This window comes from Poecile atricapillus, chromosome 4 (genome assembly GCF_030490865.1).
Source record: "Poecile atricapillus isolate bPoeAtr1 chromosome 4, bPoeAtr1.hap1, whole genome shotgun sequence".
Classification (NCBI taxonomy): Eukaryota; Metazoa; Chordata; class Aves; order Passeriformes; family Paridae; genus Poecile; species Poecile atricapillus.
Window position 1 is genome coordinate 61008457 of NC_081252.1, and position 27119 is coordinate 61035575.

General features: G+C 38.9%; 1 protein-coding gene across 11 annotated transcripts in view; it reads left to right on the forward strand.

The window, feature by feature from the left end:
• The window catches only part of LDB2 (LIM domain binding 2), a 363923-nt gene that overhangs the window by 149516 nt on the left and 187288 nt on the right, over positions 1–27119 (forward strand). For 2 of the 11 annotated variants that reach the window (XM_058837476.1, XM_058837478.1), the window contains exon 1: positions 1652–2071. In XM_058837476.1, coding sequence (XP_058693459.1) covers positions 1940–2071 — 132 coding nt within the window. In that variant the 5' untranslated portion in view covers positions 1652–1939. Of the gene's footprint in view, positions 1–1649; positions 2072–27119 lie in introns of those variants that run through there. The other 9 variants (XM_058837480.1, XM_058837479.1, XM_058837475.1 and 6 more) reach the window with 8 other exon arrangements.

Sequence of the window (27119 nt, forward strand, 5' to 3'; positions counted from 1 at the left end):
TCACTGCAGCACTACTGAGCCAAACGTTGCACATGCTCTTTATTAAACTCAGCACCTCCAGTAATGGAGAGGCAGTCTAGTATTGCTACATAGCTGGGGTGCTCTTGAAGAGAGAAGTGACATTCCTCATGTATTATCTGTTGTCTCTGTGTTTAGTGACAGAAGCTGTGGGAAGTCTATAAAAACAGCTCAATACGTCACTTCTTATGGAAACTGTTATTCCATAAGAACATTCAGAAATAGTTTTTCTAAACAACTACTGGTAGGGGAAAGATAAATTATGATTGTGACCAGTGGTCAGTGGAATATAAAGTCTGAAATTTCGTATTTTTTCCTGAAAAGAGAGGTCAGACTTTCCAGAATTAGCCAAATGCCAATGAAAACTAGCATTTTTCAAATATCTTAAAATATTGCTACATTCAGTCAGATTTGAACTAAATTTTTGAAAGTAGGTAAAGTTATATCATGCTCAAATAATTTTCGGGATTATTACAAAAATTTAGAAAAAGTAATGGTGCGTGCCTTGATTTCCCCATCTGTGAAATGGGCGATCCTGCAGCGTTCAGGCAGAGCACTCCGGCTGAGAACCGTTGTGGCTGCAGCTGATTGTTATTCTCTTAATCATATTAGTTAACTAAATCTGTTCCTAGAGTGGTTCCATTTGCTTGAATGAATTTACATGAGAGATTAATTCAGTGCTGTTTATTGTTGTTTTTACATTTATTCAGTACTGTAAATAATGCCTGATACTTTACAGCTGTGTATGAGGACACAGTCTGTGCTTAGAGGACTTTTTCGTACAGGTAATTTGAAGGCTTCCCTCCTAGACCTTGCACTTTCCCATTGAGCACATGAGCTTATTTTGTTTATTCTATATTTTGAGGACTTTTCGCTCACGTGGTGTCCGCTGCCAACACTTTCCTGCAAGTATGATTCAACAGATAAAGTTCATCCCTCACCTCCAAGGGGTGATCTCCTCCCCTTGCCCTCCCCTCCTCCCTCGGGACCCCCTCCCCAATGTTAGATATTCACTGGCAGCGCTCTCTAACCGCTACTGGATTTATGCCCAGCAATGAGCCTAACAACTGGGAGCAGGCTCCCATCTAGCTGCCGACGCCTTTACTCCGGACAGCAGCGTCTAAAATGACCCACTTGGGTACGGCTGACCCCCGCCGAAGGGCACTGCCGGTGCTTGTCCGGGGGTCCCGCTCTGCCACCCGCCCCTTTGTGCTTTCCCATTTTCCGGGGGCTTTCTGCGGCTGGCACCCGAGCGCTCTCCATTGTGTCAAGTGTGGCGTGCGGGGTTATTTCTTTGTGCCGGCCGCCCCCCCTGCCGTGCCCCGGGTGCGGCCCCCGGCCCGGGCAGCGCGGAGCGGCCGCCCCGGGCGGGCTGCGGGAGCCGTCGGGCGCGGGGGAAGCGCCGGCCGCCCGCGGCGGGATGGCCGTGGCCTGTGTTTATGTATTTTGTAGTAATCACATTTCTGACATTACCCGCGGGGTGATTGGCTCAGGCAGCTTTTAAACCACCTATATGCTAACGAGCCCGCCGCGGCTCCGGCGGGGGCCTGCGGGGGGACAGCGAACCCCAGCCCGCACCGCTGCCAGGCGGGGAGGTGGGGGGATGGCATTTCTGAACTAGTCGGCAGCGCGGACAGGAAATGACCCCTCCAGAAACTGCTGCTTTAAAACCGAGCGGCGGTGCCTGAAGCTATCCAGCCTCCCTCTCCGTGTCTGGAGCCTGTGCGCTCCCGCTCCCCCCACCCCCCGCCCGTCTCCGCCGGAGCGGGCTCCCACAGCAGTCCCCAGCCAGTGCGTGCAGCCTGGATGTGTGTGTGTGTGTGCGCGCCGCTACTTTGTACTGTGAAGAACACACAGCCCATGTGCTCTGTATGGATGTTGATGATACTCTGTGTAGCTTGAATCTCTGCAAGCAGGCAAGATGTCCAGCACACCACATGACCCTTTCTATTCTTCTCCTTTTGGCCCATTTTATAGGAGACACACACCATACATGGTGCAACCAGAGTACCGAATATATGAAATGAACAAGAGGCTGCAGTCGCGGACGGAGGTAAGTCCCCCAGCCTTGTTTTCCTGTGCATGGACCGTGGTAGGTTTCAGCCCGAATTCCAGCTGAAGCGTCCCATTAGACAGTACAGTATATGCAGGCATGAACCCTAATTAATTTAGTAGTTTAATTGGGTAATCCCTCATTATGTTTCCACGCAGAGCAACTCTTTGAGGAGATACCAGCTTAGGCTGAAATCATGAAATTACAGTACAGCACTTAAGGATTGATTATAAGGCTGGTCTTAGGAAATTTCTTTGCTTTAGTGTGTTGTTTGCTCAGGATCTGTCCTGCTGGCATTTGCAGCTGTAATATTGCAAAGTATTGCTTTGGCTTTTGCACAAAATTAATTCTGGAACGTTGCAGGTTTAGGGGGAGAGACGAACATTTGTTTGGTTTTGTTCTGTAAACTCGTTAAAATGAAAAATGGATGATAACCGAAAAGAAGAGTGGAGTTTTAAAAACTTATTCCTAGGCTACTCTTAAAGAACACCTTTGGGACAACCAACGAGAGACATTTGTGTTTACATTTAGAATGCTGTTGCTTTTAGCAAGAGAGCTGGTCAGTTCACTACTTTATCATATAGCTGTCAAAAGTACCCAGTAACGTAAACTACATTCACTGTTGGTTATGCTTTGTAAAATGTGTTAGTGGTTTATACACCCTGGCTTCGAAATCCAGATCAGCCACTGCAAAGAACATACTGAATGGGAGGGGGAAATTCTTTTGTCATTAAAAAAATATATATATATATATATATATAGTGGGGGCTGCATCTTGTTATTTACGTGGTTAAGTAAAGCACACTTTTCAAGTCTGCTGAAATGAAAGTGAATCAGGCAGCATTTCTGTTTATGTGTCTATGTTTGTGCAGCAAACATTCTTGGTGCTGCAATTTTTCATAGTAGTTTATTAGTGATGCCCTGAAAAGACTTTTTAAAAGTATGACTCTTTTATAGTAAACAGCTTTATGTAGTGGCAAATATCTGCCAGGTTTGTGACACGCAGCGTGGTGAAGGATCTCAGGTCGATCTGTTTGTTGTATTGTGATTCTTTAAGATAACATGAGGTTATCATAAAATAAAACACACATGCCTGAATTGTCAGCTCAGCCATGGAGAATCTGTGACGTTTAATGTATATGATACAGCTAACGAGATGTGACCTGCTTTCTGATTGGGTACCGCCACGGGGTAACTGCTTTTCCATCACTGTTCCCTCTGCCAGCCTTGAGACGTTGCTGGGGAGTAATTGGTAATACACTTTGTGCTGGATAAAAACTCCAAGCAGCTCTTTGCTCCCAAAATCATGGCAAGTGTTTGTCAGTTTTGCCCCAAGCTGCAGAGGGTTGCTGCCATGTAGAATGAGGGAGTTTGTGGGGTTTGTTTGCTACTGGTTGTTTGTGTCTTGCGACTCTGTTCCTTGCATTCCTGTACATATTCATGTAATAACTAATGGATTTTTCAAGTGAGAAGAGCAAATATGTATTACTGAATAATTTCTTCAGGGTTTTGTATACAACCTGCTCTAAAAGCTGTCAGTGCTAAATTAGCATTTTTTCATATAATTTTAGTGGTACTTTTAATAATTGACCAGTTCCTGATTGTAGCTCCTTTATGTATGTTACACTAGAAAAGTTTTTGAGGGACTTGTGAAACAACTTTTCCCTCCTTCGTTGCTGAGGTGTGCTGAATTAAACTTCAGCACGTTTAATTGCAGTTTTTACTGTGCAAATTCAGATGGATTGTTGTGGGCAAAAAAGCAATAACCCACTCTTTCTGGGTAGGAGTGCCTTGCTAGGTTTCAGCCACATTTTACTTTGACAGAGAGTATTTAGTTGATGAAGGCTTTATGTTCCAGCATTTCTTTATTTGCTCAGAATAAAAATTCTTTTGCTTTGTGATTGTTCAGTGTTTACATTCTGGTTCTCTGTTTTTTTAGTTCATGAGCTCTGCGCTGTAAGCATTGTTCATTGAAATGTGTTTTCTAGCTAACTTCAGTTCATCTCATTCATCTTCCAATTAAAACATCTCCATAATAAACAAAGAAAAAAATATTAAGCTAGTTTCCTGGGACACTAGAGTGACTAGGTTTGGACAGTCTGTAAAGAATAATGCTGGCTTCTTGGGCAGGTCAGAAGTGGAAGTTTCACATTAATTTTTTGCACTTTCAAGCATGTTTGGGATTGGTAGGTGAAGCCTTCTGGAGCATATAACTAGCTCTAAATTTTTTGAATCCAGAGCCCTGTATGTCATGGAAGGAATGTGCCTGTGCTCTGGGTGATACAGGCTTGCTGCCTGAACGTTTCTCTTCAGGCAGTCTCTGGAATAATGTAGGCACTGGTTTCTGAAGGAGGCTGCTTGTGCTCTGCAAGCCCCAGGGGGTAGGTGAGCACAGGCAAAGCAGCTTAAGGCGAAAGGAATTACAAAGAAACTCTCCAAAAGACTGGGGGTAGCGAGCTGTCAGATTCCACATGGACCCAACTTGTGCAGAGGGACAGTGGCAAACGAGGATGCATTAAAAAAAAGTGGGAAACTACAGCCATTATCCCAAATATATCCATGGAAAGCCTTTGGGATTTTTCTGGTTTCATAAGAAATAAAAATGTTTTTAATAACCCTCTAGAGCCATATTCTCTACAGTGTCTTTCAGAGGTGGAAATTCCAGGGCAGAGCAAAACATACATAATTTAATAAAGTTGTACAGAGGATGGATGGAGAGCCTATGGAAAGAGTATCTGTATATCATGTCTATCTGTTTTATCTCCCTTCCTGTTGTAGTTCTCCAAGGCTTGAAGGTAGATGAGACATTATTAAAAAAAACCAAAAAACAGCCAAAAACCAACCAAACAAAAAAATCTCAATGAGCTGGTAGAAACACCATTGGGGGATACACCAATAAATGTCAACCCTAGTCCCACTCTCCCAGCAGCAGGGTCCATGGTATGCTGGGGGAGGTAGAAGTGTCCTCAAAATGGCTCATGGCTTGGGGACCCTTCCTGGGAAATCCACTGCTTCCACCCCAGTTTCTGTCAGCATTGGATGGAAGGGAATAACAGTCAGTGTGAAGGATGTGCTCGGTGTATTAAGCAGACAAAGTACAGACTGATAAAGAAAGGTCATTTAGATGCAGCATCACTATCTTTGTTGTTCTTGTTTTCTTTAGGAAGAAATGGAAGTCATGAAAGTAAAGAATTAGCAGCTTTAGCTTGTGCTTGATGTGCAAACTTTTGCTCTCCAAACTTCTTATAACTTTATGGGCTCCTCAGACAGAACCTACAACTGCCTTTCTAAATTCAGGGTCAGTCTTAGGCGAAGAATTCCAATCACACCCAGGCAGGGGGTGGTTTTATGATGTAAGCACTGGCAAAAATCCACCACCTAGCTAATTCTTATGTGATCTAAAGTAAATTAGGGAGTCTGAGTTACTAAACAATGCACAGCAAAACTGAACCTTCCTTAAAAGTTGTTCAAAGAAATCTAATGTGGTAATACTTTTTTTCTAAATTAATATTTGCTTTCTTAGTAATACTTGGGGAGCATCCAGTGCCATTTTGTAATGCATCAACAATCACTATTTAAAGTAAAATGAATATTTAAATGTTTAATAATCTCTGGCAGATATAAAGATAAATCTTGCTTACTTCTCTCATAGTTGATTAACTTCTTGTTAAACAAAATGCAGCTGTTTCCTTTCTCTGTGTGTGGTTTTCAGGATTTCATTTCCATTCACTCATACTCAGTTGATTTTAATATTTTTATATCTGTGTTAGTTTTAACATTTCAAGAAAGGAATCCTGTTGTGGCACGATCAGCAGTTTCTGAAGTTTTAGGTAGCAATACACAGGATAGGTAAATGTCTCTGTTTTTCATAAACCTGGTGTTTAAAAAGAAACCCCTTTTCCTCTTTGATGTTGTAAATCCTCTTCTATTCTAATTTTTAACCATTTGAAATTGCTTACACTTAAAAGAAAAAAAGGTGATTACATCTTGTATATAATTATTCAGTAACATTACAGTGTGCTGTGAATAGATCACTTAAAGTTGCTGACAGTTTAAAGTTTGAGGCATTGCTTTACTGTCAGTAATCAAATCAAAGAAATGTATCAAGCCTTTCACTTGTTTATTTAGTCCCCTGTATTGTTAGAACTTTTGTGTATCACAGTATGTTAAATTCACCTGTATATGTCTCTGTCACTACAAGAAATTATGCTTTACATCACCACTGGATGCAAAACAGCTTTCCCTCTGGCTAAGAGAGCAGTGTTTTAAGGGTGACTAGAGACCTTGATTAGTAGCATATTTATTTTAAAGACAATCAGTTTAATCAAATGATATTAAATTCCTATTAAAGTGTATAGTGAATTTAACAAAGATTTCATGATGGAAAAATATATAATGAAAATTAAAAGGAAGATAAAGGAGGGTGTTATGATTATTTAAAAGCTGCTAAATGAACTGGAAGCTTACACAGACATTCACACACAACCAAATATTTAAAGCAAATCAAAGCAAAACAAATTTTCTGCAGTTTAATGAAAGTCTCTTATTTTTCTTCCTCACATTGCTATCTGATGAAATAATCTTCTTCCTGATGCATTTTTAATAGATTAGTCATAAAAATCTATGTTGTGACATCACATTTGTTCGCCTAGCAACTTAGTATGGCAAACAGATCTCTCATATTGTGTACATAAGTCTGAGTTTGTCCAATGAGTTTGTTTTGTTCAGGGGAAAACACATAAACTACTGTCTCAAAGTAATTTTGAGGAAATACTCTTTCACCCACAAATACACTAATACTTAGCAATTCTAGGAACATGAGTAAAGTATTTTGAGAGTACTTATGAACCATGCTTTGCTGAAACTAAAAGGTCAGTGTTAAAAGGAAACCCTTGAATGCCTTTAGGCAGACATTGACTTCAGAATGGATTCAAGGCTCTTTTTACTGATTTTCTTTTATTTCATACATGTTTTTATCCGTTAAAAAAATTCAGTTGCAGCTGCTTTCAATTAAAATTGTTACAAACTAACAATTCTTATGAGGCCAGGGGAGGAAAAAAATACTCCACTTCCTTTACATGTTGATTCTTAGCTTACAATCATGGATATATGGATATGTTGCTGCTGCTGCCCACCCTCCCCCCTAAAAAAGTCATATAATAGAATGGAAACTGCACGCATGCTTCATCTGGAGGTAGGGGCTGGTGAGGGTGGAGAAAGAGTGCAAAAGTGTAAGAATGGGTCTCTCCTGCAATCACTCTGGTGCTTACTAGATAATTTTTTACCTTTTGAGTTGAAACCTTTTCAACTCTTCTTTTTTTTTTTTCCTGTAGGCTTTATGCCATAAATCTACTTAGAAAAACCCTTAAACTTCATCTTTCCCTGATGTAAACAAGATTCACTATGCAGATCCAGTCTCAAAAATAGAAGCTGTTGGTTAGTGAGAAAAAACAAAATAGAGATCATAACAAGGAGCCAGTCCTGTGCTCTTATTTAAGCTGTTTTCGCCTGCAGTAAGACTGCTAGATCAGATGAAAAAAGAAAATAATCTGGGTTTGGTATATGCATTTTCTTTGTTTAAAAAGGGGTAAGATTGCTAAACTCTGCAGTAATTTTTAGCTGGACTTCTTACTTCAAATGGTATTTTTTTGCATCTGTTTGCCAGAAATTGCATATCTACTATAAACACACGTTTCAAACATGCTGATACTTTGTTCAGTTGTTTCCTCCACAAGAAGAGCCTTCTTTCCTGCACTGTTTTGTGTAAACAAGTCAGGATAGATCCCCACTTTTGCCAGGTACTCTTTTCCTGAAGTTGTTGCTGGTCTACTTGATGCCTTAGAGGGTTGATTGTGGCAGGAACAAGGTTGTCCTGAAGAGGATTAGTCTCCAAAAAAGACTGTGATAGTGCAGGACCATTCTCAATGGTCTTATTTATCAGACAAAATTAGTAGTGAAAGAAACATCCCCGAACGCCTGGCTAAAATCTTCTCTCCTAGGCCTGTGTCTTTCTTTTCCCTGGCATGTTCTTTAGTTTAGTGGGGCCTGGCTGTGAACCACGATGTGATAGAAACAGTATTCTGACCATAAAGTGCCTTCTCTCTGAAATTCTGACAGTAACCAAACTAAAACCTGTAAATTATTGATGTAGGTTGAATAGTCCACTTGGTACTTCTAAGGTAACAGAGAATCAACTAGACCTACCTACAGAACTTAAACCTCAGTGTGGGAACAGCTGATACCTCTGTAAACAGCTCCAGTACTTTCATGCCTTAAAAGGTTAGTGAAAAACCAGCTGCTCTGGAAAAATGAGACCTTCTCAGAAATAGACTTGAAGTAGGACTTGGTGTGTTTCTAAACCTATCACCTCTTCAGGATTTGAGAGTTGTTGGTACTGAAGAGTCTTTGCAAAGGCCATAAATTTTACAGAAACAGGCTGTCCTCTCTGTGAGACTTAGGTTGGCTTGGCATCACCTTGATGTTTCTACAGTATTGTCGAGGCATGCCCATGTCGAAGCTTCTGGCTGCAGGGTGTTCCCATCCTCAGCATACAGACTTGAATCACAGATCACAGAATGGTTTGGGTTGAAGCATGAGACTTGTGTACAGCAGACTACTGCTTTACAAAGAACTGTGATAACTACAGACAAAATGAAAGTATCACACTAGAACTTCTCCCTGAGGTCTCTCTGTTGTCAGTTTTCACGTTCAAATGCTTGTCCAGAGCAGAATGGCAAACTCAGAACTGATGCAGTAAAGCCCATAGGTTTATAAATGTCCTTAAATCTACTGCCCAGTCAGCTGCAAACCAAATAGTTTGCATCCTACAGAGCACCTAATGAATTGGAACGTTGCTGTAAATCTGTCACACATGATCTGCAGTACCTGTTGATATCCATCTTCCCTGATTCTAAGCTTGCCAAGCCTAGTTAGCTGAGCAAGAACATCATTTGTATGCGTTAAAAAGGGGAGTGGTATAGTTTTGACATCAGATTACTCACATAAAGCAGATTCAGTATCTGTCTAGATCCCATGCATTTTACCCAACTGCTAGCTGCAGACTAGAACGTCCAAAAGAATTGCCTGGCTGAATGACCTTATCTGTCGCATTCAAAAGAAACATTATGTGTATATAAAAGTGATCATATTTGGAACCTCCTGGTTAAAGCAGACTCAAGAACAGATTGAATCATAGATCTACTTTGCTTATTCTTGAAAAACAAAATACCTACTAAATACTAAAATAAAAAACTAAATCCTAAAACTAAATAAATGTTTGAGCATTAATATGTGCAGTCTTACATTACATGTGCAGTGGACTATTTTTACTTTCCTTTTGGACTTTCAAATATTCAGTTTTTTCCTAACTACATTTTTATTAGGTTATTTTCTAAAGTAGTAAATTGAAAAAATTGACTTTAAGCACATTGTGCATTTGAAGTATTTTATGTACCTTATTGTGATTTTTTTTCCAGTTGTGTAGTTTTGCCTCAGCCATTAGAAGAAGATTTTATCAGACAAATAGCTGCCATCTGTCCTAGAGCAGGTTACAAAGAGATTTCTGAGATATTAATGACTACATTATACAAAAAACAAATATTCTAAATCTTTAAATACAATAGTTAGGTGAAGAGAAGAAAGTGCTCAGAAAACAGGAAAAAGTAGATTGAAACTTTTTCATTTTCATTTTATTTCTTCTTATGCTGAAGCACCTTCTGCATACTTCATCCCTTAGTCAGCAGCAGCAGCTTTTCTAGCCATCTTCTGTGGACTAGACATGCTCCAGGGTGAGGTGGCCAAGGCATGCATGACACCTGCTTTGCCTCTAGGTTTGCAACCAGGACAGTCTTGAATAAGTGGAAAAAAGGAAGATGAAATGCCTCAAACCTAGAATGCTATGTTTTATTCCTACAGTTTACAAAAGTCTCATGCATGGGTCATTTGGCAGTGGACAAAAGCCTGCAACTGTTTTACTCTCCCGCATTCTGATAGTAACTTGCCTTCTTGCCTTTTCAGATTAATAGCACTCACCAGCATCTGTAATTCTTGTAGCCGGTTTAAGTGCCATTAATGTTACCATGTTACTCTAGTTTACATCAAAATGATGTTGAAGGAAAAGAACTGCTATTTAATAGTTCCTTTAGAGCTATTATATAGCTCTAAAATAATGCCTGTTGTTCATGTTGCAAGAGGGACCTCCTTCCTTTTGGTGCTCACTTCTCCACCTTTTTCCCCCCATACCAAGATGCTGGAAACATTCACAGAATATGGATTTGAGATGAGCATTTGCAACCATACCTTTTGCTGTAGTGGATGAAGCCAATACAATACTTCTATTGCTTCTACCTAGACTTAATCACTGGAATATCAGTTAACCCTTAGGGTAATTAGGTAATAATGTTGTTGATGTGATTTGAAGTATCATTTTAAGCAATTAGAAGTTCAGATATAATGCGATGCAATTATGCATTATATAGTGCATCTATCCATTTTACACAGCAAAAATTACCATATGTTTTTTTGGAAGCTTGGTGTTTTGCACTGACTGGGGTTCTGCTTGTATTTATGAACAGCATGCCTGTAAACTGTGGTAATAACTCTTTGAAGGCCACACCTATGCACACTGCTGATTATGTTAAATAGCATAGGCCCATTTTAATGAATGTGTTGGCATGAATAATGGGACATGAAAAGCCAACACACTGGGTAAATGCTCATTACCTGAGTGCAACAAATACTACATGAAAAATTTCCGTGACAATTCACTTGAGTTTAGCAGTGAATTTGCTTTGGCTGTGTTCTTGCTCTTTATGCTTTTCTGTGAATGTTTGATCAATGGAGTTTTATCCTTACAAATAATTGCAGAATGCAAATTTCAATTTATTAACCATTACTGAAAGAATTTGCTTATTTTATACTGGCTAAGCTGAGAGGCAGTGTTTCCTGTTTTGAGTTTACCTCCCAGATAGAACCATGATACTTTAGAAGTTAAATACACAAGAGAAGAATCTCTGATTGCTTTGCAGTGAGGACTGACTGGTGTATGAATGTAAAGCAAATTAATAACAATGGCTGGTTGCAATGGGAAAATTACGAGTCAGTAAATATGATGTATGTGCATAATTTTTTCATGGAACGGAACGCTGCTTAGTGTGCAGTTACATTAGAAAAATGGTAAAAATTTTCTAAGCTTCCTGGCATTTTAAGCTCTAGCTCCATCTGTGCTCATCCAGTCAAAGATGTAAAACAGTAACACACAATATATGACCAACTACAATATATAGTCTTAGCAATATTAAATGCTTATGGCACACTTCCTGTTGTGAAAGAAGAGCAAAAATATGTCTTAAATTTGAATAATTAGTGCATTCAAATAAATTGTTACTAATTCCTAGAAACCCTTTGCAGAACAAAGTGGACTCCTTAATTTTTTTTTTATATGAATGATTAGCACAACTTTTTTCAGTACTTCCTAACACTGGCAGGGTTAATAATGCAAAGTAAAAAGATTGGTCAAGATGCTCATGCACCAAGTACTTCTCTTCCCTGACAGTGCTGTAAGGTTATTTAATGCCCAAATAAAAAACATCCCGAGGCAGCCGAGTTGCACCTTGGTTGATAGTTGCATACAAAGGGCTGCACTTCTAAATGTGTAGTGTAGCACAGACTTCCTCGTACAGAGTGGTGTTAGCACTGGTATGTAACCTGAAGCCACAACCTGCGTGTCTAGACTGACAAGAATCCTACCACTTGAGCCACTGTGACACCTTGTGGCTCCTGAAGCAACACAAGCATCTTTCAGAAAACTAACCAGGTAAAAGCCAGAGGTTAATGGCTATTGACAAATGTGCTTTCATACAAATACCAACAGAAATCTCTTTGCTGGGTCACGATACTATGTTTTCAAGATACAGTTAAATTAGGTGTTAGTGGGCTCATTTCTGTTTGTGTCTTTTTAGCATGTATTTTACTGCTAAGTGGTGGAAGCTGAGGCATCATTTTGCTAAGTCTGAACTGCTGCTATTATCTCGATGGCTTTGGTGTCTTCTCATCAGACAGATTGCATAAAGAAGCACTGGTTTTGGATGCAGTACAGAGTTTTATTTTATTTATTTTTTTATTTGTTTGAGACCACTAATTTGGTTAACCAGAGTGCTTGAAGGGTCCAGAGTACTTCTGGATACTGAGCGTGTTTTAAATGGTAGCTAAACAGTAGCTTCAACTAAGTTATAGTTAGCATTTGGCAATGAGCATGTAACTCCATACAGCTGTGAATCGGGTTAAATAGATCACTGTTTCAGCTGTGGATAGTTTATTAACTACAATGAAGTTGCATTTTGCTCAGAACTTACCATTAAACTTAAAATTAGGCCAATAGTGCATGGAGCTTAGAAAGAACCTTGCATTTACAAATGCTCAGGACCTCCCAGTACCCTACTAGTATATTGGTTATCACTTGATACATCTTCAAACAAGCATGTCCATGTTTTCTTCCATGATGGTCCTGAGCATCTGAGGGGTGTTGCCTGTAAACTCATGCATTATGTCCCATAACTATAGCAATTTCTTTGGCTCTGATGTTTTCAGAAACTAGGCACCAACTGGGCTAAAATAGTTGCCTTCTGTTGCCATACAGCATCTTATTGCTGAATACACCCTTATGATGCAAAGGGTCTGCATCCCTCTGTTGTCCCTTATCTTCAGGTATGTCCACAGTGCTGTCACTTAAACATAGTACATAGACAAATGTGCCCAGACTTTCATTTAACTTGATGGTGTGGGACACCACAGCAGCCCAGGACTCAGGGTGTGCGTTATTTCATGCACATGTGTACTGATCCTTTGCTGAGCTTTATGCTCATAAAAACAGGTGGTTACTGATGCTCATACTACCTTATCTTCATGATATGCACCTTTACTATAAAGTTCTTGTGGCTGGGACTACCTTCTCTGTCCTTGTACAGGGCTGGAACAGTGGAGTTCTGGTCTGTATCTGCAGCATGTTTTTATTACTGTGCTGTGTATTGTAACTAAAGGCTACCACCTAAAAGTAGTAAAATAATAGTAGTTAAAATATTTTCAAATACTTTCAAACCCGAATCTATGTATACCATTGTCATTTTAATGTCATAAATAAAAAGAAATTAATTGATATTGCATATATTTATGCACTAAAAAGAATTGTCTGACTAGAAAGTACTATAATAGTCTAAGTTCTTGGAAGATGACTGTTTAATGTTATTAACACATTTTGTTACTTCTCAAGTAATTCAGCACACTCGTGCAAATCTACTGGCTTTGCCAAGCAACTACAAATATATTTAAGGCAGCATTCTGCTGGTTGATTTGTACATCTGATATTGTTATTAAATCTATTGCTTATTAAGTCTGATTCTTCAGTAGTTTCATGTCAATCAAAGAAGCTCATTCTAAGCCTGTATTTTCTTAATAGTGAAAAAACCATTAAATTCTACAGGACAAGTGTATTCTTTCTGATGGGAACTGGTGCTGTGGAATATGTATATTATTTCATGATGATTCCGGGAGGGAATATTGTAAAATCTGGTAATAAATTAAGTTCTTGTAATAAGTATAGATGAATCAGGGAGGTTGTTCTAGGGAAGAAAGGCAACACTTATTTTTTCTTTTATTGTTTGCACTCTACTGATTTAATTAGCCAGTGAGAACAGACCCAGACCCACTTTGAATATTAAAAAGACAAAATCAACTTTCCCCTCCCCCGTCCCCACATCTGTTGCCTTTTGGAGACTACTTACAGTACCAAAACTAACCAGAGTCTAATGGATTTAGCTTTTTAACAGACGTTACCTGAATTTTCTCACAAATAAATGAGGTAGTTGTAAGTATTTTATTCTGGGTCTGAGGAAAAGGTGCTGTTTAAGTTGTCATTTTGAAAGAAACTGGCCTACCTTAAGCAAAACCAGTGCATTTTTGGTGTTACACAAATGAAGGTAGTCAGAGTCTTGATACATTTCTGAATGGTGATCTAATAGAAATATCTTAATGGTTACCATATTATAGAAACTTAAACCATTCCTAGGATTGCTTAAAGTTGAAAAGAGTGAAGTCCTGTGTGCGGTTATGTATTAGTCAGGAGCAGGGGAGCATAGATTGATAAAACTACTGAAGTGATCTCTGCTCTGTTTCATTATGCTGCTGCCTTCTGCAGTATCAATTAGATGGACTGAATTTCAATAAGGCAGCGAAGCAGTTCGCTGCACCTCTGCTGGGTTAGGCCCACCGTTGCATAGAGCTCCAGCCCTCTTTCTAGTCACAGTCTAGAGTATGAATATTAATGTTTTATCCAGATTGCAGTGTTGCAGGACCAAGGAATCCTTGTCAGTGGATCCTGCTCTGTGTCCATGCTATTTTGACACCTTTCAACACCTGTGGACCCCAGAATTCCCTTAGCTTTATTTAATGCCACATTTAAATGCAGTGTCAAAAAAGGGTGAAATTTTTAAATTGCATTTTTTTGGCCATTTTTATAGGCATATACTAGCTACTTTATTAAAATATTTTTCCTGTTGAGGGGAAAGAACACTCCCAATTTTGCTGAAGGTGGCTTTTTAGAAATACAGTTACCTATATAATTGTCAAGATTATTATTAGGAAGTATATGAAACTATTAGGACCATGGGAACTTGGATAAACCCACCTGGTGTTCAAATTTTGTTACCAGAATAACTGCACTGAGGTTGAGAACACTGTGTGTGATTATAAGAGTCAACTGAGAAACATAAATTGAGACCTCAGCCCAGCAGTCTTTCCCTTCCTTGGAGATTGATGGTGCACAGATGCACAATTGCAAATAACATAATTTGTAGGCCAGTGGTGCTGTTGTGGAAAAAAAAAAAAAAAAGATTATTTTTCTCTTTTAGAAGTCTCCTAGATTTGCTTCAGTTTGGTCTTCTAGCTGCAGCCCCTCATCCCATGCAAAGATTTCCTCTTTCAGTCAATGAAATGAGCATTGGGTCCTGTATACGAAGGTGCTAGAACAAGGTGCAGAAACTGGAACAGCAAAAATTTGGTTTTGTGGAACCTATCTGTTCTAATGGATTTACCAAAAAGACTGGAAATATTCAGCTTTTCAGTGTTGTCCATAGTTGGTTCTACAATAAAACTGCATGTTCAGGGACTTGTATTATGTTTGCACTTAAAATTTCACAAAATTTCACGAAAAAGTATAATAGAAAGCTTGGTTAAGAGCAAGCAGCACTCATTATGAGGAGTATTGTGTAGCAAAACAACAGAAACTGAATGAAGTTTTTCTCAATCAGAAATTCAGCTGGAGAGAAATGTATGGCTCATAAATTAGCAGACAGTAGGTAGATCTGGCAGGCTGAATGAAGTACATAATTTAGCTGGGCTTATTGACACTCTTTGAAAGTGGACTACAAAGCCTACATTGCTAGCCATATTAATAAAAACAAATTTTGCAAGATTTGTCATTGGGATTATTCTAATTCTGATCAAAACTAAATCCTGGACATCCATAGTTAATAGTTTCTAGTGTTTTTCTCCAGCAGCTGCTAGCTTCTACTGCTTTAGTGGGAAGGAGAAGGATGATAAAATGAAATTCATAGCCTTTCAGTGTCTGCTCAGCCTGCAACTGGCAGCATTTGGGGTTTGTGGCTGCTGACCTGGCAGACTTACAGCATTTTTACGACATCAAGTGCACACATCATGGGTCTGTACAAGCTAAATATGAGCTTCAGCCTCCTCCCTATGGCCCCCACCCCCGTTTGGGAAACTGAGTTCTCCCAGTAAAAATAAGAAAGGGAGAACCGAGCTGCTCACTGCACTTGAAAACTTGTGTGTGGCAGTGTGACCTGAGTTACTGGGCCCAGCAGCTTTTTGTAGACATGCTTTCTGTACAGTGCTTTATTTGCTTGGCATGGTAAATGGTAACTTGCTGGTTTAATAAGTGAAAAATGGATGCAGCTAGCAAATCTGAGCTCTGCTCAAATAGATAGCAAGTTCTCCATTAGCTTCAATATCATCATCAGCATATAAAGTATGGATTCTTTCAGTTTGTTATTTCAGTGAATCTTTGAGTTCTTTTGTTAAGAAAACGAGATTGAAATAATTATATCTAGAAGGTTTTATATATCTTGACAAAATGTTACTGTCTGTTTCACACTCAGTTGTATTTAAAATCTGTGGGTGCATTTCAGGTCATGAAATAAGTTTACAAAATAAGAGTCGCTTGTATTCACAGTTGTACTAATGATTTATTTATTTCTAGGAATTGCATTTAAAATTCCCAGACATCTAAAGCTTTTTCAGCGTCAAACTGACCACTGATCTTAAAAAAATCATCTACATCAGCACCAACTCAATCACTGACAAGGGCTGGAGGAAATGAAACATCTGGGATCTATTAAGATTTTTATTTATGCTTTTAAATATTGAAGTCTGCATGGCTGCTTGGCTTTTACACTTTGAGCATGAATCCATTAAAGAAAGCTCTCACAACACAAAGAGTTGCAAGAAGTGATTTGGGCTGGAAAGTTGGGACCCTACCATGGAATTGCAGAGGAATCGCAAGGAATGCGATGACTGGGGTGAACGTGAGTTTGTCTATTTATTGTGGTGACACAAAGACTTTACCAAGTTCTTCCCAAAGATAAGACTCTTTAATTTTCTCAAGGCTTCTTGCAAAAAATGCTTCATCCTTGCATTTATCTCCCTTTTATATGCTATGCAATTGAGGTGCAACCTTGCTGCATCTTCAGTGGTAGGTGATGGTGTGGGGGTTTTGCTGCTGTCAGATACTCTCCCTGCCCACACCCTCATCACAGGGCAGTGTGTTTGGTTATTAGCTTGCCTTTGCACTGGGAAAGAGGCTATTAGGCCAGGGGCTCAGGATGTTTCCACAAACCCTGCCAAATCTGCTCCACTCTCCTGTGCTCCTCTGGAGTCCTGGGGTGCAGGATAGGGGTTTGAGATGCTCTGACATGCTCTGTCACCATAGTACCTAGAGGATTGTAAATGTAAAGACTGACCTATGTACAACAGGTAGTGCAGCTACTGTGCTTTTTCAGAGGTCAGTTAAGGAAAGGCCTGAATGGGAATGCAGTCAGGTTTTCCACAGGACAGCCCTGTGCCTCAAAGGCAGCATCCTTGACTGAACGAGGCAACAGTTGGGGCCGAAATGTCTGGGCCTGCAGACTCTCGATGCTTTCTAAATGCACTTTTCTGCCTTGCTCCTCCTTCAGCCAATGCATTTGATTGCTAAGCTGCAGGATTGTGTGGGCTGCTCTGGTTAAGGAGGTGCTGGCAGAGGGCAGGCTGCAGTATGGCAGCGCTGCTGGTTGCTGGCTCTGGGCGGCTGCATGGACAGCATTGGGCGTCCTTGGCAGCGACAGCCAGAGCTGCAGGTAGACCTCCAGTTGGCCACCAGCAAGTAATTGTACCCTGTTCTCACTGGGACCAGTCACTGGAAGTCACTTGTAATCTGGGCTAATGAACCTGGAGCAACACAGGCATTTCTGAGGAAGATTGTAAGTCCTATTTATAGTGTCTGATAGAAAGAGAAGTGCAGTACCAGGTAGTGGTCCCTCAGCTGAGGCCAAGCCTCTTCCATCCTGCAGAAACACTTCTGTGAAATATATTTGGGATTTTGTCTGTGGCTTGCTGATATCACTGAAGACTCTGAAAGTAGCATCTGGAAAGAATTAACTGGAAACCATGTCACTTTGGGGAAGAAGGAAAAAGGATGCATTCTTTCAGAGAACAGGTGCATTCAAGGTATGCTTTCTTTAGTGAGTTTTACCAGAATTTTCCATTCTCTACTTTACTTTTGGATTCAGGGAAATGGGAGAATGATACAGTAAATAGTGTTAGCTTTAGGAAGGGATAGGATTTCAGAAGTGACTTTCCAGCAAATATACTAGTCTGAGTGACCATGAACAGGCAAATGTTTAAATACCATTTTTATAGACATTACTAACCCAAAGGGAACAGTATACGCAAAAGGGTTTCCTGGTGTAGCATACAGCGTCTCTAAAAGGACATTTTGAAATTTCTTGTGGCCTGACATGAAAATTCAAAGTTAGATAATAACCTGTAGCAAAGATGATATAGTTAGCTTAGTTGTATTACCCTGATGAGCTACATTTTAAACTTGCTTAGGATGTATCTCAAAAACTATACTGAAGTAGTAACCCATGGAAAGCTAATCTATTATTTATCAACAAATGTTAACTAGGTTGCACAGATTTGAATACCCTTCAGGATTTCCCTTTGGGTCTTGTCACAAGTACACATAAAAATGTTAGATACATCAGCAGAAAAACTTTAAGAATGAAATTTGTTGAAGTTTCACACAGAACCTACATTGCTGATAAAAGGAACTGCAATGTATACACAAATGATTATCATTCAAAATGCCATTGCTGTAGGTTTTTCCCTTTAAGTGACATTGTAAGAGAGACTTACTGTTTTACAAGTTTAAATTGGCATTTCTCATTCATTTAGAGAGATGCACTATGTTGTAATACCTAGTAACTGAAACTTAACACTATGAATGAAAAAGCACATTTACAAAATCTTGGAGCTAGATCATAGGGTGGCAGCTCTGTGAAAGATTGCCCCCTCAATGATTAGTTGCAGCACTCTTACAGAATGTGTTTCAATTCAGTTTTTGTCACTGAGAAATCAAGAAATAGGTGGCTTATTAAAGGTGACCACATCCTTTTATGCAAATTTAATGCACTTGGCAGGTTTATCATGATAAATGGTCAGGATGAGATGGTTCATGATGTATCTCTAATCTCTTCTGTGAAGATGTTCATGTCTTGCAGGAAGTAGCCCTTTGAGAGTTCAGATCTTTAGAAGTATGTGACAGATGGTGGTGTCTGCAGAGTCTCATAGACTGGCTTTGAAGTAACTCCAAATGGTGCCTTCAGTTAATGTTCAGTTTTTGCAAATTCTCTTACTTCATCTCTCCTTTGGCGCCCTCCTCTCTCCTCCATCACGTTGTGTCCCCAGGTTGTTCCACATCCTGAGAGGAATATGCACCATGTCTTACACGGTACATTACAACTGTCTCCCCAGTCCTGTCATATTTTTGTCTGTAAAGTTGTTTTCTTCCATTAGACATCTTGCATATTTTAAGTGAAGTAATTCTCAACAACAAAACAGAACAAATGTTTTAGAATGTCTTAGAAAATCCTATCATTCATGCGTTGTGTTTAGTTTTTAAGTAACTCTTTTGAGTGAGGAGCCAACATCAGTGCCAATGTTGTATTAACTATGCTATGTTGTATTAATTACCAATATTAATTTGGCCAACTTCTTTTTAGATTAGTAACAAGAAATGGTTAAATTTTAATGCTACTGCAGGGGATCTGAAGGAACTCACATAATTAAAAAAACACTGCAAAGCTTTTTATGTAAACCTTATTCTCTTGGAATACAGCTAATGAAATAGATATAAAAGCATCAAAAACACATAAAAATACATCTGAACAATGGTATATTTTCAGAGTTTAATATTTTCACTTTTCATTACTTGGCCTTGGTTGGTCTGAGTTTGGATACTCTTCTAAAATCTAGTGTCAAATTTCATGTAAAATTTTATACCGGTTATTGTCCCTTTCTAAGTTCCCATTTTAGAATCACTCTTCTTAAATATTTTTGTTACTATCATCACTATACATAACCTTGTGCATAATAATTGGTAATGTCTAGTTTGGTATACATAAACTTGTAGTGTATAGATTTTTTTTTTGGCATTACTTCTTTCTCAAATGGAACTTGCACAACTTTACAAATTGATATCTTTTAAACAGGAAGGGTAAGGCTCAGAAAAGTTTAAATAGGAAAGGAAAGGCTGAAGAAAGACTGAGAGAAGAGTGGAGGTTGTTCAGCCTGAGAAGAGGAGGTTCTGGGGTGACCTTATTGCAGCCTTTCAGTACCCAAAGTGGGCCTGCAAGAGAGCTGGAGAGGGACTTTTTACAAGGGTATGTAGTGATAAGACAAGGAGGAATGGCTTTAAAGTGAAAGAGGGCAGATTTAGATTAGGTATGAGGTAGAAATTCTTCCCTGTGAGGGTGGTGATGTGCTGGAACAGAGAGGTTGTGGATGCCCTGTCCCTGAAAGTGTCTGAGGCCATGTTGGATGGGGCAATCTGGTCTAGTGAAAATTGCTCCTGCCCATGACAGGGGATTGGAATGTTCCAAGACAACCTTTTTTATGATTCTATGAAATATCTGTATTTTTTTTTTCAATCATGGCCTACTAAATTCTACTAAAATTGTAAAACAAACAAAAAAAACAACCCATAAACTTCTGTTAGTATTTCATGTAATAGTTTCATAATTATTGTGCTATTCCTCAGTCTACTCCACACTGAGTACTAAAGCATGGCTTCTGTTAAAAAAAACCCGTAAGACCTAAATACTTCTACTGTCTAAACTTTCCTCAAAGATTTTTGAGTATTACTTACTTCTTACCTTACTTTTTGAGTTTTTGCTTATACATGTCAGACCATGGCTAGCATGTCATGAAATCTAGGTGCCTTTAAAAGGGAAAGGAACAATGGGCAGTGTATTTTGAGACATGTTTCAAGGAAAATTTGGGGAAATCATTAACTTCCATTATTGGTCTGGTGTAAAAATTCTTGGTTTTGAGGTTGTACTTTTATCCATCAATCTATGCCATTAACTAACTCCATTTTGGACTGTTGATTTTTTTAATGAAGTATCAGTAATTAAATGTTGAAGGCACACTACTACATCTTCATCAACATATGTTTCAGGTTCTTGTTATTATGTTTTGAAAACGTTGTTTCATAGCACAATGTAATTGTATTATAGTAGTAATAATAATCATCATCATCATCATAAAAGTCCTGAAAAATGGTACCACGGACCTGATCGGCTGTCTATAGTCCAGGAAGAATTGTACAATCTCCTTGTTAAAATTCTGCTCATGAGGTAAGTAAAAGACTGTAGCGACTTTTCTGTCTCTGTGACATTCCCTTTGTTTCTGGTTACTGCCACAGCATGTCATCCCAAGGTGATTTATGGAATCACTTGGACTGATTATTGATTTATAAGAATTTATTTGCGGAGCAAAGATGTTATTTTGCTTTTTTAATGAAAAAGAAAGTCCAAAATTATAGTTGCAGTCTTTAATTTAAACATATATATTCTCTTACCCAATTGGTACTTGTAGATGTAGTACATCTACAAGATGTACAAAGTACATCTACAAGAGTTCTATTTCTTACATAAATAATTACTGCAGTTCTAATGCAGACTCAATAAACACTTTAATAATCATGAGTCTTGTACTATATTTTAATAAGTGATGTGACTGAGTGCAAACAGATCACCCCTTACTCAGAGTGCCTGTCTGAAAGGTCACCATTACACTTCTTCTCCTGCATTGAACTGAAAACCATTTGTACATGTGAATGAAATAATAATAATTACTATTGCCATCAGTAGTTTGGCTCATGTGCCAGGGAAACTGCAGCAGTACCTGTAACTTGCTGTGCTCCACCACAGAACATATTACAGTTGAATGGAGCTTGGAGCCACTGGAGCCAATCTGGCCATGACCAGAAGATTCAATTGTTCACTTCTTCTCACGTACCTTACGATTCAGCTGTTAAAATATGTCTGGCCTGTCTGCATCCCTCTTGGTAGCTGCTGTTTTTGTATGAGCCGTGCTGCCTGTCTTTCATTTGTTTAGCAGTACTGTTTCTTTCCCAACTTGCTTTCAGACCCAGACATCTCCTCAGTGCCATGTTCTGGTCTAACTTCTCTCTCTGGCCTTGGAAAGATTGATAGTAATACAGTGCTATGGTTTTACTAGTCAAGTTCAGTAATGAATATTGTACTTCTCAGGATCATTTCTTAGCCTTTCTGGAGCAGCACCCAACAAACCAATACATTCACAATTCTAAATTTTCCTACTTTGATGTTAATTTTTGGTAGATTTTTTGTTTTGAATGATGATTTTGTTTTGAAAGAAGAAACCTCATTCAGTATGATTCTGATGATTGTTATATTCATCATATACCTGTGTTGCAAAATGGATCTGTAATACAATGGTCTCAGTGAAGAATGTCCTGAATAGTATATTCATTGCACACATTGTGAATCATAACCCAAATCTTTTATCTAGGGCATCTTTTGACTGCTTATGAGTAGATTGCTATCTGGTGATCTGGTGATCTTCAGAGGAGAAAAGCTGCTTAAGTGGAGGAAAAAAAAAATAGGAAAGAGCGGGGGAAAAAAAAACCATAATTCCATCAAGAGTACATGCTTCACCGATAGGTAATATTTGTGCCCACACAACTGATACTACTTAGCAATCAGTAATATGCACTGATAAAAAAGAAGCGGAAAATGCAAAATATTTACTCACCAGTCTGTTTGCTTTTATAGTAGCAACCAGTCTAGGCTTTTATTTGCAAACTGTGAACAAAGATGGAACACCAAAATAGCTGTGCAGTTTCCTAATTTTTTTTTTTTTTTTTTTTTTTTTGTCTCTTTGGAAGCCATTTACACAAATGTCAGTTTAGTAAATGAGCACATTTTTAAACTTTAGGCATCACACATGATAGGTGTATAAACTACCCAGAGTAATTTCACTTACAGGAATGCCAGCAAAGCTCTGAAAACTAAAGTAGATGCTAAAGCTAGCTGATTGTCCTGGCTGTGTGGGCACAAACATGAAGATATGGTGCCATCTCTTCTGTGTTGCTTGGCCAGACTGCCTGGAAAGAGAGATCAGGAAAAGACAGATTGGCATAAGCCCTCTTGCTCAGTTCCTGGGAACACCATGGAAAAACAGATTCAAGCTCAATAGTACTGGGGGCCAGCTAGCGGAGTAAGGAAAATATTGGCAAAGTAACAGCTTTAGAACAGGGTTTAGAACAGCCTGGAGGCTCTTATTTTTGTGAGTCAGTAAGAGGAAAGATAGTTGATAGATGCTATTTAGATTAGTCAGCTTTGATGCTCTCTTTCTAATACTAAGGATGGCTTTAAATAAATCTCATTTCTTTTTCTTCATAGAAGAATATTCCTCTGGACTTAGTAGAAGTGTTAAGAAAGGTCACCTGGTGATGATCAATACAGCAACATGTTTTTTCTTCAACGAAATATATCACGAGTGCACAATTGGCCTGTAACCATCATGTTTATGCAAAGGCCAAAACTGATAAATAGCTTGAAATACGTTACTTGACAATTTTCTGAGATCTAATACAGAGAAGAGAAGGTAAAGGACAGACTCTGCAAATATATCTGGTATCTTACAAATGTAAGTAGCTGTAAAAGGAGATGATATTACAGGATCCTCTTCTGCCCCCAGTATGTAAGAAAAGAATGTGTGCATGAAAGAAAGCAAAACCTTGTAAACTTCTAGCATTATCTGCAGCCAAAAAGTGGCTGTTCTGCTTACCAAAATAATATAGGTTTTGTGTTCTCAACAGGAGAATATTGTTCAAAAGGAGCAAATGAATAAATTCTCTATAAAAGGTCCTGTGAAGTTCTCATAGTTGAGTCTAATATCACTTAGGAAAATTTAGAGCATTTGAAAATACATGAGTCAAACCCCTGAAAATTCTGTTGTTGCTTTTTCATCCACAGTCCCCATGTGACTTTGTTTAAGATTCATATTTGAAATTTTAGTTAAAAATAATACTGTCAGCTTTATATAAAGAAACAAGACATCAGAATCCCTTGCCAGTAGTGTCATAAATAGAACATTTTTTAAAAGGTCTGCTATACCTCGCACCATTTATTGTGTATTCTTTGCATTTGCACAGCATTTTCTACCTGGCAGTAAAAATATATTAGTTTGTTTTTCTTTTTTACCAGTTTGTGGTAGATTTTTTGGAGGGATTTTCTGGGACTGGTTGACTGGTTGGCAAGACTACTGATAAGGGTTTTCTAAAAGGTAATCAGGAAGAAAAACTCCTTGTTGGAAGCCTTTTTTTGCCTTACAGATGCTAGCATATCTTCTGTTTAAAATTTAGAAATGTAGGTGTCTGCATATACAAAAAAGAAAACTGATGCCTTTTGTGGTTTCATTGTCATATTTAAACACTACCTCCATTGTGAAGTATCTGGATTACAAATAAACCAGTTCATTGTCTTCTACTTCTGTCCTTATATGCAGGCTTACAGACCTCAACACAGATCCATTGTACCTCTTTAGTTCTAAAGAGGATTTAGCTCCCAAGTTTGTCTCCTAATTGATAAAAATAGTAAACAAAGACTTAAAATGATCATCCTCACCCGCACACACATTAAAAAAAAAAAGGCAAAAAAGGGCTGTATGCCTGGCTTGAACTGCCAGACATTATCTGTTTAAATTCTCAAAGAGAGTGAGTGAAATCTGCATAGAAACTCAGAAAGAGCATCTATAGACTGAACACTTTCTCACATGTCAGTGCTCTCACAGGCTGGCATGTCAGAAAAGGCTTTGCAGTTTTGTTTTTTAGGGTGTCACAAGCTAGCACAAGCATGCAAGCCTTCTTCATTGCATGAAATTTTAAGAAATAACTTGGATGACTGGATGAATGGAAGGAGTGAACCTTTCAATGCTGGCAGTGAAAGTTTAACATATGAATTGCATGCATCTTCCTTCAGCCCCTGATCAGAGCTCATTGATGGGCTGGCATATCACTCTCTTACAGTGAGACAATTTTTGAAGAATGTCCTAATCTGCCTGCCTAGGATCTTGTATTAATAGTCATTGCATTGTATGTGAGTACTTCCCAAGTGTCAGAACAACAATGATATCTCTCTCTTCCTTCCCTACCAGGGATGGAAACAGTTAGTTTGTTCTTTCCTCATAAGGGAACTCAAATGGGGTCAGGGAGGCAGGATGGTTAACAATATGGTTTTGTAACTTAGCTGGATGGGTGGATTTCTTCTCCATTGTTGCTTTCTTCCTGCTTTGTGGTGGTTACATACTCACTTGCCAGCTTCCCTTCTCGGTCATTGGCACAACTCAAAAGAGGAAAGGAAGGCTCTAAGTGGCTGGGTGCAGAATTGAGACTGGGAAGAGGTGAGATATTGTGTGAAACAGACTGATAAGGAAGAGGCTTGATGACACGATCAGATAGAGGGGCTTTAACAGGCTAAAATCAGACCTTCTGAGAAAGATTTATTGCAGTAGAAAGAGGTTATGTATTTTTCTCATGTGAAGCCCAATAGGAATGGACTAGAGAGCAGAGAACTATGTGACAGGCCTAATAGTAAAGGAAGATGAGTTAGTTTGCTCTCACAAACCAGTGAAGTCATACACTGAATTCTATGGGTAAATACGCAAGGTGGAAGTTGTAGCAGCTTTGCCGCAGTTGGGTGCTGTTTAGTACCTTCTTCTCCCAATGGCAATGACTCTACAGGATCCTTCTAATAGACTACTCATGTACCAGAAAGTGGCTGAAAGTGTTTGTGAGGGAAAGAAAAAATTAAAAATCTGTTCCTGACAATACACTTTTATTTATTCATTTATCTGAAAAACATTTTAGTGGTGTCTGTGTAGCCTTTGCATGACAGCTCTGAGAGATTTCATCCTTTAATCTCCTGAGATGGTTTGGCTGGAAGAAGGGAAGTAGAAGAGGAAAGACACGGTGCTGCTGAGAAGCTCAGAACCAGGGGACTGTGGAGTACAGGACCATTCTGCCCCATTAAGGCAGGAGACAACACTGGCTCAAACATGTCTGACCTGCTGGCTGCATGGTCATATCAAAGAAATGCTGCAACCTCATGCACTGGGTTTTGCTAGGCTTTCCAGAGTGTGTGAAATGCTGATAGAAAAAGAGAAGATAATATGTCTGTGCAGTGTATGTCCACTCCAGCCCTCCATAGAAACAGCAGGAGTGACACTACTAAGTGTAACAATGCAGCATTAGGCATGATATTTCCACTGTGCTCAGTAATTCTGACAGGATTCTTAATGCAGGGAGTATTTGCAGTATGAATTGCTGCCAGAACTACAGGCACATTGTTGCTAGAACAGCAAACAGCAGAGAGCTAAAAATAACAGGGGTCAAAATTTACTATTGGAATAAATCTGAGAACTGTGTTAGTTTTGAGGGACTTCCTAATGCATGACCAATTTGCCACATATGTTGCTTAATATCTGGCCATACAAGCTCTTTGCTGTCTCAGTTTTTGTAGTACAGGATTTGTCCATATCTGCTTAATGTCTTTTTGGAAGCAAAGTTCCTGATATTTGAGAATTCAGTCTTTCCCTCTCTATTTGTTTTTCTTTTCCTTTTTTTTTTTCTTCCTTTATTTTTTAACCCTTCCTTGGTTTCTCTCACCTTTGTTTCAGAAAAGCTGATGTCTTTAGAAGCTGTCAATGCACAGGATGTTCCAGTGCTAGCTGGCGACTGATAGGTCCTATACTGAACCTTGTTGTCTTTTCTCATCCCCTTCCCTTACTGCATTTCATTTCTTTTTCCCCTCGACAACATAGTGGTTTCCAAACTGAATGTCTTTGGATCTGCTGTGGCTTTAAAAATACTTCAAATTTAGATATTTTGGGAGTCCTGGAAAGGAAGAAAGAATGGTTGAAGGCTTTTGTCTTCCTCTTATTTTCTGATAAAGTCTGAATATCCTTGAATTCCCGTGGGAATTTCCCATGGGAAAGAGAACAACTTTGACAAGGAACAGCTTTGCCAGGCTGTCTTGAAGTTACACCCTGGGAACCTGCACAACTATTCACCTGTACTATGGATGCAACAGGCAGAATACATCCTATAATTTTCATCTTGGGATTCAGACTGCAAAAAATGTTTACTCAATTAAAAAAAAAACAAAACAAAAAACCACCAAGTGTCCACTTCTTACTAGGCTTCTTCTGCTGTCAGAGAATAAAAAGCCTTCCTTTTTTTCAGTGGTATAATCTCTTGTCTTTGCTGAGGTTTTTGCAACCTAGACCTGTCTCTACTCTCCCATTTCCATTTGGATTTGGTTCACATATTTATTCTTTCATAAAGTGGAAGACAGAATCAGAGGCAATTCTTCCCACGTCGTTCCCTGTGCTA